The 15,395-nt window shown below is 47.7% G+C and overlaps 1 protein-coding gene and 1 long non-coding RNA gene across 2 annotated transcripts in view; both read right to left on the reverse strand.

The window, feature by feature from the left end:
- LOC148129522 (uncharacterized) overlaps positions 1-15,395 on the reverse strand; it is a 268,357-nt gene that overhangs the window by 252,626 nt on the left and 336 nt on the right. The gene's annotated exons all lie outside the window — the stretch shown is intronic.
- On the reverse strand, positions 469-14,802 carry LOC113431562 (ras-related protein Rab-1B-like). The gene is given in 7 exon segments (XM_087943516.1): positions 469-2,144; positions 2,147-2,261; positions 2,798-2,929; positions 4,205-4,300; positions 5,308-5,403; positions 5,872-5,944; positions 14,420-14,802. Coding segments are annotated over 7 exon segments (603 nt in total). The 5' UTR covers positions 14,434-14,802; the 3' UTR covers positions 469-2,067.

Below are 15,395 nucleotides of genomic sequence, written 5' to 3' on the forward strand. Positions count from 1 at the left end.
TTCTTCGCCAAAATTAGCACCACACATCAAGCCCCTCTCCAACACACCGAACTGTTGTTCGAGACTGCAACCCAGATAACAGATAATCAGTGTTGGAAGGGAACTTGTAGGTCATCTAGTCCAACCCCCCACCCAAGTAGGAGACCCTACCCCATTTCTGACAAGAAGGCAGTCCGGTCTCTTCTTGAAAGCCTCCAGGGATGAAGCTCCCACCACTTCCAAAGGCAACTTCTGTTCCATTGGTTGGTTGGTTCTGTCAGAACGTTTCTCATTATTAGTTGGAAGGGGCCTTGGAGGTCATCTAGTCCAACCCCCCCGCCCAAGCAGGAAACTGTACTGCATTTCCGACAGATGGGAAGTCCACTCTCTTCTTGAAAGCCTCCAATGACCCCCCGCGCCGTTGTGCCAGGACGGGAAGAAAATTAATAATAAAAAAAAAAAAAAAAAGCCACATACATAATGCAAACCGAGCCTGGAAAAATCCTCGTTTTGCAGAGGCTGGTTATGTTTTTATTCGGGTTTGTTTTTTTCTTCTTCTCTCCCCCTCCCTCTTTTTCTTCCTCCCATCTGCATTTTGTAATGTCACTTGTGGGGAAGAAAAAAGCAAAACGGACGGACGGACGGACGGGAAACTTTCCACACACACACACACACCCACACACACACCCCCCGCGGTGGGTGGGTGGGGGTCCCTGACGTTCCTTAAATAAAATGGGTGGGGCGTTTTTCGGGCGAGGCAGGGGGGACCAGCGAGCCAGCGAGGAGGAGGAGACCAGAGCAGACAAGTGGCTGGGGAAGGAAAGGACTTCCGGCTGCTAAAAATAAGAGAGCGGTGGGGGGAGGAGGGAAGGAGCAGCTTTGGCAGGGGGCTGTGCCCAGCAGCATGGGACAAGAGATACCTTGTGGGGAGCGGGGGAGGGGCTTCATTTGGTCATTGATACGGGGGGCGGACGGAGAGTGGGGTACGAGAGGGAGAGAGAGAAAAAAAACGGGGAGCCCAGGGAGGACCCTACAAAATTATTCACAAGCTCAGAGGGCTGCCCAGCAGAGATAACATTCAAGGACTGGGAAATGCAGAAGCTGGGGAAGACCCCCAATCTCTAACCCTACCCCCCTCCAAATCTCCCTCTCCCCCATTTGAGGAAGGGTTACGGGATTTGAATATGGGAACAGACGTGAAAGGAAAAAGCAGCGATGATCCCTACGCAGCGGGCTGGGAGAGAGGAAGACATTGGGGAGAAGGGGGCTCTGTGTGTTTGTGTGTGGGGGGTGTTGAAAGACCCTTGGGGTGGGGGGGCAGGAGGAGGAAGAGGAGGGGAGGGGTTTCAGGAAGGGCCGGGAAAAGTATGGCGTGGTTGTCTTGGGGTGTTGGGGGAAATAAAGGAAATTTCGGGTGGAATAAAAAGGAAACGCACTTCAAACCGGAAGGAGGGTGGGTGGGAACAGCCTCCATTTGGGGAGGGGGTCTACTTAAGGGGAGGAGGAGGAGGAGGAGATGAGGAAGCAGGCAGACCGAAGGGCGGAGATGCTTTGGGTTCACAAAGAGGGAATGAGAGAGATTCCGGCTGGGGTGAGAAGAAGGGGAGAAAGGGGGCTGAGGAAAGACCCCCGCCCATTGCTACCCAGTTCCTGTCTAAGGGAGTGGGAGCCCCCTGTCCCACCCCCAAATCAGAGATCGATGTGTTCCCCCCCAAAAAACCCCCCCAAAAAAGGGCAGGGAAAGCTCGGCCTGGCGAGAAACGCCCTGGCCTATCCCGCCTCCCTGTCCAGAGTTAAAAGGGGAGGGGGGAGATAGACAAATAGTTAAAGACACCCCCCAAAAAAAAAAAAACTCGGAGCAGCAGCCACGCTGGAAGGGAGGAAAGGCCCCGTCCCCTCCGGCACGGAGGTATCATCCGGAAAGCCACCTTCGGAGAATGAAAAGAAAGAAAAAAGGAGGAGGAGGGGAGGAGGGAGGGAGGGCAGGACCCGCTGCCCCGGCCTGTTCCAGGCACGCATACCCCTCCCCCCCCACCGGTCCTCCCTCCCTCCCTCCCCTCCCTGCAAAGCCATCATGTCCCTCTTGGTTCAGCAACAGCCGCCGCCTCCTTGTTTGACCGGAGTGCTGTCGATTCTCAAGTTGGGCCGGTCCCCGCCGGCCGTGGCCCCGGGCCCATCCGCTTCTTGATCTCGGCTGCCATGGTCATGAAGGACTGCTCCACGTTGGTGGCGTTCTTGGCACTCGTCTCCAGGAAGGGGATGCTAAGCGAGTCGGCAAACTCCTGGCCGGAGGAAGGAGAGGGGAGGAGAAGAGAGGGGAGGGTGAGGAGAACGAGCGAGAAACCAGATAGGGATTCCGGGGGGGGAAGGGGAGGGGGGCTCAGCGGCGGGGAGTCCTCGGACTTACGACCCACCACTGGGATCCCACCCCCTCCCCCATGGAGAGTCAACAGCCTCCAGGTCTGGAGGTGGCTGATGAGGAAGAGGAGGAATAGCTGAGTAAAGTGCCTGATGCGCAGAAGGCAGAGGAGAGGAGAGGAGAGCAGTGGAAATCTATGGGCCGGTCCTTGGGACGGAAGAGCCACCGCTCTAACAAAGCCCCACTTTAGTTCTGGGGATAAAAGGCAGGGGGCGGAGGTGAATAGATGCAGCAGGTAACTATTCTATCTTCTGGGCGGACTGGTTAGCCTGCGAGAGAAACGATTTGCCGGGGCTGCCGGCATTCCTAATAAAGGAATTATTGAGTTAACTACAGGTGGTTTGTCGTATTTGGGGTCAGAACAGAGAGGCCCTGAAATCCCCACAGCTGGAGGCTCACCTTGGCGGTTGTGTAGTCCACCACCTTCTTTGTGGTTAAGTCACACTTGTTGCCGACGAGCAGCTTGTTGACGTTCTCGCTGGCGTAACGCTCGATCTCCTGCAGCCACTGCTTGACGTTGTTGTACGATTCCTGGACGAGCGAGGGAGGAGCAAGGTGAGTATTGAAGGTGCCAGGTGCTACTCCAACACCCATACTTCTTGAGGGGGATCTTAAAGGCCAGGTGGGCATTCCCCAGCCACAATTTCCGGGTTGGAGGCCTTCAACTCTCAGAATTCTACAACGGAGGACTTCAACTCCCGAATCCCACCTTGGAGGACTTCAACTCCCGGAATCCCACCTTGGAGGACTTCAACTCCCAGAATCCCACACTGGAAGACTTCAACTCTGGAATCCCACACTGGAGGACTTCAACTCCCAGAATCCCACCTTGGAGGACTTCAACTCCCAGAATCCCACACTGGAGGACTTCAACTCCCAGAATCCCACCTTGAGGACTTCAACTCCCAGAATCCCACCTTGGAGGACTTCAACTCCCAGAATCCCACCTTGGAGGCCTTCCACCCCAGAATCCCACACTGGAGGACTTCAACCCCAGAATCCCACCTTGGAGGACTTCAACTCCCAGAATCCCACCTTGGAGGCCTTCCACTCCCAGAATCCCACACTGGAGGACTTCAACCCCCAGAATCCCACCTTGGAGGACTTCAACTCCCAGAATCCCACCTTGGAGGACTTCAACTCCCAGAATCCCACCTTGGAGGACTTCAACCCCCAGAATCCCACCTTGGAGGACTTCAACTCCCAGAATCCCACCTTGGAGGACTTCAACTCCCAGAATCCCACCTTGGAGGACTTCAACTCCCAGAATCCCACCTTGGAGGACTTCAACTCCCAGAATCCCACCTTGGAGGACTTCAACTCCCAGAATCCCACCTTGGAGGACTTCAACTCCCAGAATTCCACAGCCGACATGGCCAAAGATAAGCTTTCTGGGAGCTGAAGTCCACACAGCTGCATGTGGAGAATGGGCACGGCTTTGGGGCACAAAGGCCAATGTTTTGCTATTCCTAAGAAAAGTGTCTTAAAAAATACTGAATGTTCTTGCTTTCATATCCAGCTTTTCTGCAGCTGTTTGCGAAGGCAAGGGCTTCAAACTAACAGCAATGGCCTTTTAGCTGGTGGGATGGCCTCTTTTTCCTTCCCCGTCATTATTATTTAATTATTTGGGGATTGTGGGATTCCAATGAATTTAACTCCTAAGCAAATAAACGAACGAATAAAACACGCGCTGCACGAAGGCAGGGAAATGAGGTGGCCCTGACGTTTGTCTGTCTCTGCTCCGTCCTTTGCGTCATGCCCCAGGGGTGTTATAAGCCTCTGTGGTCCACCCGAGGGCCACTCTACCTGATCCGTTACGTCGTAGACCACGATGATGCCGTGGGCCCCTCGGTAGTAGCTGGACGTGATGGTCCGGAACCGTTCCTGCCCAGCTGTGTCCCACTGGAGAAAGCAGAAAGAGCAGTTCAGCCCCCTCGTTGGACAGAACCTCAGGCCCAAAACCAAGACTGAAGACACGTTGAGTTCCTTATTGTTTCACACCCAGGGACCAAATCGGGCTGGATTACGAACTCTTACTATCTGCAGGATCCAATTGGAATCGGTCAGTGGGGCGAAAGGTTTATTCTGCCTCTACGATACACTCGGGGGGCTATTAGGAAGAGGCTGACTTCACCCTCTTTCTCTCACACATAATATCCAGGCTGAGTTGCCTCTTACTTTTTCTGGGATTTCATCCCCTCCTTCCTGGAGAATCCCCCTCCTCACTACATCCCATCACAAGAACAGGGTGGATATTAAATACATGGCTGCCTGACTCTCAGGGACTCTGGGTGGCTCACAAATTTAGAAAAATAAGGCAGAAAGAAGTAAAAACAAGGAACAGAATTGGATTAAAAACTGGGTGGGACAAAACATAGCTCCTTCCCAAAGGGGGCTACAATTTTTTTTTTAAATCAATTAGATGCGTTCTGGAGGGATCTAGGCCAGTATTTTTAAACGTGGCAATTTTAAGATGGGTAGACTTCAACTCCCAGAATTCCCCAGCTAGCATACTTTAAGAGGAGTGGACTTCAACTCCCAGAATCCCCCAGCCAGCATGCTTTAAGGCGGTTGGACTTCAACTCCCAGAATTCCCCAGCTAGCATACTTTAAGAGGGGTGGACTTCAACTCCCAGAATCCCCAGCTAGCATACTTTAAGAGGGTGGACTTCAACTCCCAGAATCCCCAGCTAGCATGCTTTAAGAGGGGTGGACTTCAACTCCCAGAATTCCCCAGCCAGCATGCTGCATCTAAAAGCTACATCCAAAGATTTAGTGAATGGTTCAGAAAAACAGGAATTTTTGATTTTTAATCGGAGACTCCCTCTGGCTTCACATCTGGAAACCGAAACCAAACCCCAGGCAGAGGTGGCCACCCCCCCTTCAGGGATAGCTGCCCCAAAACTTACAATCTGCAGTTTAATGGTTTTGCCGTCCAGCTCGATGGTCCGGATTTTGAAATCTACCCCGATGGTGCTAATGTAGCTTTCTGTGTAAGTGTCATCCTAGCACGGAGAACGGCGGGAGGGGGGAAAAAATATTATGTCACCACAGAGAAAATGATTCATTTCTGTCAATCCTAGCCTTGATCCTGGTGAATTAGTTCGACCCCGTCAAAACTCCCCGAACAATTGCAAAAGATAAAACCCGTGGAGTTTCAAATCAATGCATCTCCCTTGGAAGTGGAATTCAGGAGGAATCTAATCCGTGGCCAACAGCTAAAGGAATTTCATGAAAAAAAAAAATCCTTTTTCCCCTCCAAACAAAGGGGGGATTTAAGATTGGAAGGTGGGGCAGATAAGGAATTCCAGAAGCACAATTCTTGGTTTTTGTTTTAATGATTTTATTTTTCTTGGCCTCACCTTCCCTCCAAATGCTCCTAAATTAGCAGCGGCTCTGAAGGCCTGCTTTGCAACGGAAGGGCAAGAAAAATAGACGTTTTTTTTTGGGGGGGTGGAATCGTAGATACTCACAGCGAACCGAAGCAAAAGGCAAGATTTCCCTACACCGGAATCTCCGATTAGAAGCAACTTGAACAGGTAATCACTGGGGGGAAAAAACACACACACAGAAATCAAAGTGGGCAGGAACTTTAAATGTGTTTCTTAATCTCTTGGGGGGGGGGGGGAGAGAAACTTAACATCCAGGTAGTCCTCGACTTACGACCACAATTGAGCCTAAAATTTCTGCTGCTCAGTGAGACAGTGGCTAAAGGGAGTTTTCCCCCCCTTTCACGCCACCGTTGTTAAACGTATCACTGCAGTTGTCCAGTTGGTAACGTGGTTGTTAAGCGAATCTGGCTTCCCCCTTGATTTCGCTTGTCAAAAGGGATTTATTAGATGATTCCATGACATTTACAACCGTCGTAAATAGGAACCAGACGCCAAGTGATTTTGATCACGTGACTGTGGGGATGCTGCCGCAGTGGTCTTAAGTGTGAGGGGAAAAAATGGTCACTAAACGAATTGTTGTAAGTTAAAAGACTGCCTGTAATGTATTTCTTAAGACTCAGCACCGGAAATGAGAGTTTGGCCTGGCTTAATGGCTGCATCAGACCAGCTAATGCAAGCGTTCCCACCCAGACGTTTTGGTCAATGGGCTGGGACTTCAAGTCCCAGAATCCTCCTGCTGCATGACCTTTGCCCTGAATGGCAGAACCCCGGGATAGATCTGGATGAGCAGGTTATCCGACACGGCTCCGTCCCTCCCCAAGGCTGAATAAAGACAATAATTGCCAGAGGAAGTTTCTTCACCGAGCGTGAGTGGCAGGCGGAGAAGGGAAGCTGCCGGCCCGAGTCACCAGATATGGGTGCACCGCTGGCACTTCTAGTGACTTAGAGAGCAAGGAGGGAGGGGCTCTTCCTAATCTTCTGGACGGGGGGAAGCGAGGAGTTTGGGGTGGAAACGGATGCTGGCGGACGTGGGGACTTGGGCAGGAACACTCCAGGAAATACCAATAGAGGAGAATTATCCGGAGCTCAGGGTTGAAATGAGGACCAGCACGGATGAGGCTACCTAGTTTGGGGGTCAGGAAACGTCTGCGAGAAAACACGGCGGCTGCAAGAAGACAACCAAGATCAGAGAGCACCGAGGACCTCCACACTCCTTCCTCCTCCTTTCCCCCCTCTCCCTCCTCCTTCTCATCCCAAACCTCTCTCCCTTCTGATGAGGTTACCTAGTTGGGTCATGAAACGTCTGCAAGCAAACAACCAAGATCAGAGAGCACCAAGGACTCTGCACCACGAAATGTTCTCTAGTCCCATGGAGTTTAAAGCTACATCCAACCCCAGTTCCTCACTTCCACTCAAGAGAGTGAGGGTTATAAGCCAGGATGTAAAAAATAAGTTTCCCAGGCAAGCATGTCACCCCCGAAGCCAGCAGTTAGGAGTTACAAGTAGTTCTCGACTTGACTGAGCCCCAAATTTGGGTTGTTAAGCAAGAGAGTGAGTTTTGCCCCATTTTATGACCTTTCTTAGGCCGGTTTACAAGCCTAAATGCTGTTGCCGTTCGTTCCGCCTTGTTTGTGAAGCGAATCAATGCAGTTGTTAAGCAAAGCATGTGGCTGTTAAGCAGACCAGGCTTCTCCCGTTGACTCAAAAATATGTATATCAAAAATATGCCAAAGTCTGAATTTTGATTGTGTGACCGTGGGGTCGTGCAACGGTCGCAAGTGTGAAAAACTGGTTATAAATCACTTTTTAAAGTGCTGTTGTTAACTTCCAGCAGTCACTAAACGAACAGTTGTAAATTAATTAATTAATGTGTGTGTGTGTGTGTGTGTGTGAGTGTATGTCTGGACGAACCCAATACAGAAGCCTGATGATGGCAGATGAGATTCTGCCGAAACGTTGCTACAACTTTAAAAGCACAACTATAATGACGTGGGAAAATACCCAAACAAAGCTGAATACCATACATGCAAGTACCCGCGAAAACTTAAGAAAACAAATAGAGATATACATACATACATACATACATACATATATATATATATATATATATGAATGATGCTTTACACCCATTGCTAAATGCGTAATATTTCCACCATCCCACCAGCTTTTCAGGAGGAAGCAACCGTCCATAACCGCAAGACAACACTTCCTAACGCTAACAGAAAATTCTCTTTCTGCACCACTCCTGTTTTTAAGACCACATCCTTTCTCCTTGGGGGCCTCAGAGCTAGGGAGAAAACTGCCTTTCGGCTAGAAAACACCCTTCAAATATATTAAGACGCGGGGCTGCGCAGAGCTAAGAGCAAGGCTGCAGTTCTTTGGCTCCCATAGATCCAAGGATGGCCAAAAGACACAGCGCAGGTTGGGTTTCCTGCAATTCTCCACAACACACAAAAACGTGCTTTGATTTTCCAGCAATGCACACCTCGGAAGGTAGACAAGGGACCACAATTCCACCACCCACAATTCCAAGGTGTGCACCACGAGCACACTGCAGTTGGGAGAGTAGGAAGTGAGTTGTCCTAGTTGATGGCACGGGCAACAGCTAAATGAGACACTTCCTGGTGACACACCTGAAAAATCTTGCTCAAGATGATCGAGGCAACCACGGTTGGCATCTGTCAAAGAGACTTTGAACAACAACTATGTTGCTGGTGGCCATCGGTGTCAACTGACAAGACCTTCTTAGTAAACCAGTAAATGTTGAGAATTGGAAAAAGTGCAGAGAAGAGCAACTAGGATGATTAAAGGTCTGGAGATTAAAACATATAGAAGAACGGTTGCAAGATTTGGGCTTGGCCGGTCTAGAGAAAAGAAGAACTAGATAGATAGATAAGATATAGATAGATAGATAGATAGATAGATAGATAGATAGATAGATAGATAGATAAATAGATAAATAAATAAATAAATAAATATAAATAGATAAATAAATAAATAAATAAATAAATATAAATAAATAAATATAAATAAATATAAATAATTATAAATAAATATATATATATAAATAATTATAAATAAATATAAATAGATAAATAAATAAATAAATAAATAAATATAAATAGATAGATAGATAGATAGATAGATAGAAAAGAAAAGAAAAGAAAAGAAAAGAAAAGAAAGAAAGAAAGAAAGAAAGAAAGAAAGAAAGAAAGAGAAGGAAGGAAGGAAGGAAGGAAGGAAGGAAGGAAGGAAGGAAGAAAGAAAGAAAGAAAGAAAGAAAGAAAGAAAGAAAGAAAGAAAGAAAGAAAGAAAGAAAGAAAGAAAGAAAGAAAGAAAGAAAGAAAGAAAGAAAGAGATTCTTTATTGGCCAAGTGTGATTGGACACATAAGGAATTTGTCTTTGGTGCACAAGCTCTCAGTGTACATAAGAAAAAATAAAATACATTCATTAAGAATCATAAGATACAACAATGAGTGATAGTCATGGGTTACTTATAAGCAATCAAATCCTACTAGGAGACAAATAAAACAATATAAGTTGTAAAGATACAAGCAACACGGTTATAGTCGTAAGTGGGAAGAGATAGGTAATAGGAAGGATGAGGAGGAGAATAGAAATAGCAGTCTTCCGATATTTGAGGGGTTGCCACCAATAGGAGGGGGTCAACTTATTTTCCAAAGCACCTGAAGACGAAGAAACAACGGGTGGAAACTAATCCAGGAGAGAAGCAACCTGGAATTAAGGAGAAACTTCCTAACAGTGAGGACAATTAACCAGGGGAACTGCTTGCCACCAGAAATTATGGGAGCTCCATCACTGGAGGCTTTTGGACAGCTACTTGTCTCAAATTGTATAGGGTCTCCTGCTTGAGCAAGGGGTTGGACTAGAAGACCTCCAAGGTCCCTTCCAGCCCTATTCTGATTGAAATCCAGGTGTGCTGTGGATGCTGGAGATGGTTTGAACATCGCCTATTTCTATCTACCATCATGAACTGGAAGAGTTATAGGCCAGAGATTCGGGAGAATGTGAGGTGGCCTAATCATTGCTGGTCTGCTCATCGGTCATACAATCCTGGTTAGAAAGAACCACCTTCAACAACCATGGATGGGAGTTTTGGTTTTGGAAAAGGACACCTCGCAGAAGTAACCCTAGTTCTCAGAGCAACAACAAAAACCATCCTGAATCAGAGCTTGGCGCAGAAGATAGTGGAACTATGGCAGAAACAGCCCAAGGTTCCACTACAGGTAGTTCTCTACTTATGACCACCAACGGAGCCCCCAATGTTACGGTGCTAAGCGAGACACTTGTTAAGCGAATTCTTGCTCCCTTTCTTGCCACGGTCGTTAAGCGAATCCCTGCAGCAGTTAAGTTAGGAACACGGGTCGTTAAATGAGTCTGGCTTCCCCACTGCCTTGGCTTGTCAGAAGGTCACAAAAGGGGATCAACGTGGACCCCCCGGGGCACTGCAACCGTCATAAATATGAATCGGTTGCCAAGACTCTGAATTTTGATCCTGTGAGAGACGCTTGCAATGGTCGTAAATGCGAATAACGGTCCTAAGTCACTTTTTTTTTTCCAGGGCTGTTATTCTTACTAAAATATGAACCAATTGTCAAGCCTCTGAATTTTGATCGCAGGGATAAGGCGAGGGTCGTAACTGCGAATAACGGTCATAAGTCACTTTTGCCAGTGCTGTTGTAAGTTCGAACCGTCACTAGACGAACCAGTACTTAATTCTGATGTTCTGAGAAGCGCCTCTGGAATTCCTGAATTTGCTTTATGTCGCCCGAGTCCTCCCTGCCCAACTCCAAGTCCGTCCACTGTGCCTCTGAGCTCCTGCAGAGTGCTTGCTCTGCCTCTTCCACACAGCGAGTAAAGTTCAACTTCCCGTCACTTGGCATTAAGCAACGACGGTGGTGAGTCAGACTGCTACTGGCCCGATCGAATTTGCAACATCGGAGTAACCTTCACCCATCCAATCGGATGGCCTCTGCTGATTGAGCAACTCATCTCCCGCAGCAGCGCCTGACTAGGGACAGGCAGTCCTCGACTTACGACAACAACTCAGCCCAACATTTCTGCTGCTCAGCGAGACAAAGTGAGCTTTTGCCCCGTTTTTAAGACCTTTCATGCCATGGTGGTTAAGTGAAACCACTGTGGTCATTAAGCGAATCATGCTTTCCCCGTGGATTTGGCTTGTCAGAAGGACGCAAAAGGGGATCACTCTGGGATACTGCGCCCGTCATAAATATGAACCAGTTGCCAAGGGACTGGGTTTTGATCAGGTGACTGCGGGGATGGTTCAACGGTCGTAAGTGTGAAAAATGGTCCTGTCACTTTTTCCCCCCAGTGATGTTGTAACTTTGAACAGTCACTAAACAGACTGTCCAGGGCACTAAACAGACCAGGGCAACCTGTACATAACCGCGGACGCCTCTACTACATTCCAGTCGCTGGCATTGCCTCTGATAATGACAGGTCAAGTATCACATTACAAATAATAATTATCATCTTGTCCGAGCCGTTCCTGTTTGTTTCACAATTTGTGCATCACTTTCTACCCAGGACCTGCAATTAAGAAATAGATTGGGGGGGTTTGGAATATTTTGTAGGTCTGCAGTTGTTAAAAAAAAAAAAATCACTTATTCAACTATTTCACTTTCATTATTAACACTGGTTTATGATCTTCAGAATTCATACAAAGGTGGGGCTTATAAAAGAGCCTTGTGTTCACATTTAATAATGACTACTTGAAGTTAAGGCTTGCTTAAAAAAGGTACTTACAACCCATCCTCGAACTTACAACTACCACCCATCCCTCATGTCTTGAAGTTTTGACTACACATGGACAAAACACACAGTAACATGATTCCCTTTGGGGCAATTGGTTCATGTTTACGACCAGATAGGAGTGTCCTGCAGTCACGTCACTGCAATTTGGATTTGAACGATCATTGTGCCTGGCTTTACGACCATCGTAAAAGGAGTCATAAAATCAAATCCAGTCAAGTGGCGTCTGGACTTACAACCTACAACCGTAACATCTTACAACCAAAATCCCAGGCTTTGTTGTGGCCGTAAGTTGAGGCAAAATAACAACCCTCTACCGCTGATACGCAAGTGATTTACACAAACGAAATAATACAAGGAATAGCTCTGGATAATCCCATCCGGTGGCGCTAAAGGCGATTTTTAGAAGGAAACAGAGACTGAATTGTTTAATTTTGGTTTGGCCTGTATGATGACCTCGGTCCCTGTGGTTTGCAAAAATTAACACCACGGCTTAAAGCGATGTGTCAACACGCCAGTGCTCATCAGAGGGGCAAATTAAGTCCCACAGAAGCTGACTTTCAAAGAGGGTGTTTATTTTGTCACAACAAACCTCTTAAGGCATCCTGTGGCACCTTAAATGAACTTTGTAGCTCATCCTTTCCTAAACCAGAATGCCAGAAGGACCAAATATGTTAAAGGCAAGCAAATCCTGTAAAAACCTCTAATTACAGAGCATTAAATATCCATTCGCTTCACACTTGTGGGGGGGTTTCCTCTGAAAAAGCCACATTAAGGGCAGCCCTTAACATGAGGGGCAAGCCAAGGGAAAGAGAAGAAATGTTTACACTGAAATGCAAGGTGTTTCATAGAAGGCCCAGCAGGACCAAGGATCCCACAATCTGGTTTTCTGCATCTCAGGACACAAACGCAAATAATGTCAATGTCCTGATTTTTGCAAAAACAACAACAACAACAACCCAAAACCACAAAAAAAAAGAGCAGAAGAAATTGACCAATGTGTGAAAGAGTTTGGAATGATTAAAAATGTATAATGGGGGAAGGGGATTTCCTGGGTGGGGTAGGGTAGAAATAGCAACTGGGAAGTTGGAAAACATGAGTCCAGAATACAGAATAACAGAGTCGGAAGGGATCTTGGAGGTCTTCTAGTCTGCTTAGGAAGGAGACCCTATACACCCTTCTGGTATATCAATCCAAGGGAAGAGAGAAGTGAAAAGTGGCTTAGCTAAACGGGGAAGGGGCTTTGTGATATTCCCATACTAAACAGTGATCTCCAAACTTTGCAACTTTAAGACTTGTGGACTTCAAGTCCCAGAATTCCCCAGCCAGCCATGATTCATGGTTGTTAAGTGAATCTGGTTTCCCCACTGACTTCGCTGGTCAGGAGATCACAATAGGGGATCATGTGACCCCAAGACACGGCAACCGTCATAAATAGGAGTTGCCAAGCCTCTGAATTTTGATCACGTGACCACGGGGATGCTTGCAGTGGTCGTTAAGTGTGAAAAACGGTCCCAAGTCCCCTTTGTCAGGGCCCTTGTGACTCTGAACCGTCACTAAACCAACAGTTGTAAGTCGAGGACTACCTGTGTTACGTTCATAAACCATCATTAGTGATTTAAAAGGGTAAAAAAATGTAAAATACACAAGATTTAAAAAAAAACACTTTTAAAAGCTGAAAAAAGATATAAAAACATAAAGATATATATATATATATATATAAAATAAAATAAAACGCCTTATCTAATTTCTTGCAGCGTTCGGTCTCTAATATTTCTGTCACTTTTGCCATCGTTGAAAAGGACCCAAATATTCCAGTTGTTAAGTTGCTTACACCAACTTGTAAACAACTTGAGTTGGACTATAAACCCATCAGGCTGGGTCAATCGGGAATGATGGTTTTCTTTAAAATAAGTTTAATGTATCCCTTTTTCAGGGGAATCAAAAAGGGACCAATGTTGGGAGAGAAAAATTGGCCCTGCTGTGGATGATGGGGCTGTAATTGTCTTGAGCCACCCACGAGGGGGTGGATTTTGCCCAGCTGGGGATGATGGGGTTATAACTCCACAAATTGAAAGCCAAAAAAGATGAGGATGTCATTATTTACTGAAATATTGTGGCCACCCAACTCCAGGGGAGAGGGGGTGTGGTTGTGGATGATGGGGCTGTGACCCCACCTCCCAGCAGGAACCTCTCTGGAGGGGAAAGGCATTTGGCTCTGCTGTGGATGATGGGTCCACCACCCCATTCTCCCAACAGGGGTAAAACTCCCTGGGGGAGGAATTGGCTCTGCTGTGGATGAACCATCCCATTCTCCCAACAGGGGTAAGAACTCCTTGGGGGAGGAATTGGCTCTGCTGTGGATGATGGGTCCACAACCCCATTCTCCCAACAAAAAAACCCTCTTCCTGCCTGCTGTGGAACATGGGTCACAAGTCCACCATTCAGAACCCCCAACTATTGGGGGACGGGTCGACACTCCCCCTGCTGTGGACGATGGGGCCCACAATTCCACCCCACACAGAGGAGGGGGTTACAAAGCCCCCCCTCCCTCGGCTGGGGATGATGGGAAAGGCGACCCTCCCCTTAGCAACCCTCCACTCTTCCGGTTCGGGGGAGGGAAGGAAAGCGACTGATGGGGCGTGTAGTCCTCCCCCTCAGGAGACACCCCCAACCCCGGACGGGGCGGATGTGACTTGTAGTCCGGCTGTCAACGAGCCAGGCGGGGCCGGCGGGCGTCCTTCCCGGCTTGGCTGAGGGAAACTGAGGTAAAAGTAGCCCCTTTCCCTCCCTTCTTTCCCTCACGGAGCCACCCCGGTGGCGGACGACACTCACTACTCGGGGTTCATGGCGGCGGGCGGCGGCGGCTCCTCCGCGGCGGGGCAGGCGAGCGGCTCTGCTGTCGGCTTCTCCTTCTTTCTTTCTTTCCTTTCTTCCTTCTTTTTTTTTCCTTCCTTCCTTCCTTCCTTCCTTCCTTCCTCCGGCCTCCTTCGGGGCTTCCTGCCTGGCGGCTCCGGTCGCTCCTCGCACAAGATGGCCGCCGCCGCTCCCCCCGCCCTCACCCCGCAGGGGCGACTTTATCACCGCGCACGCGCGGCCTCGCGCAGGGCACGCCGGGAGGCGTAGTTTTCGCGCTGACTCTTTTTTTTTTTTTTTTAAGAGGAGGAACCTTTTAAATCAGGTTCTTCTCTCTTTCTCTCTCTTTCTCAATCCCAGCGCGCGCGGCCTGTCGGGAAATGAAGATTCCGGCTTCCGGTTTTGACGTCATCCTTCTCTCGCCCCGCCCTCCCTGGATTTGGTGTTTTTTTTTGCGTCATCGTGGCCACTGCCCAGAGGCACTCTGGGAAATTGAGTTCTGGCCGCGCTAACCTCAGGGCTGTTAATATTATAGGGGGGCCATTATAGAGCAGGCGCCATATAATTAAATTATGAATTTGATTAGTTATTAAACATTCTATTTTATTAAATATTTAAATAAGATCGAATTATACAACCATTAACACTCAGTTTATATGTGTGAAATATTTAAACAATTAGGCCTTAAGTGCCCTAAATTACTTTAATGTTTTGTGTTAACTGAATCTAGTGGCACCTGTATCATTTACATACACAAACTTACACGTAATATTTGTACTATTTATTATAGTGTTATAAAATATGTGGCGTTGCCTGTTTTCCCTCTATCAGATAGTCCTCGACTTATGATTGGTTTAGTGGCCAAAGCTACAACAGCACTGAAAAAAAGTGATTTATGGCCGTTTTTCACACTTACGACCGTTCCAGCATCCCCACTATCTCAAATTTGGATGCT

The sequence above is a fragment of the Notechis scutatus genome, chromosome 14, assembly GCF_049901735.1.
Source record: "Notechis scutatus isolate UNSWTSFEM ecotype Mainland chromosome 14, rNotScu1.2, whole genome shotgun sequence".
NCBI classification, from domain to species: Eukaryota; Metazoa; Chordata; class Lepidosauria; order Squamata; family Elapidae; genus Notechis; species Notechis scutatus.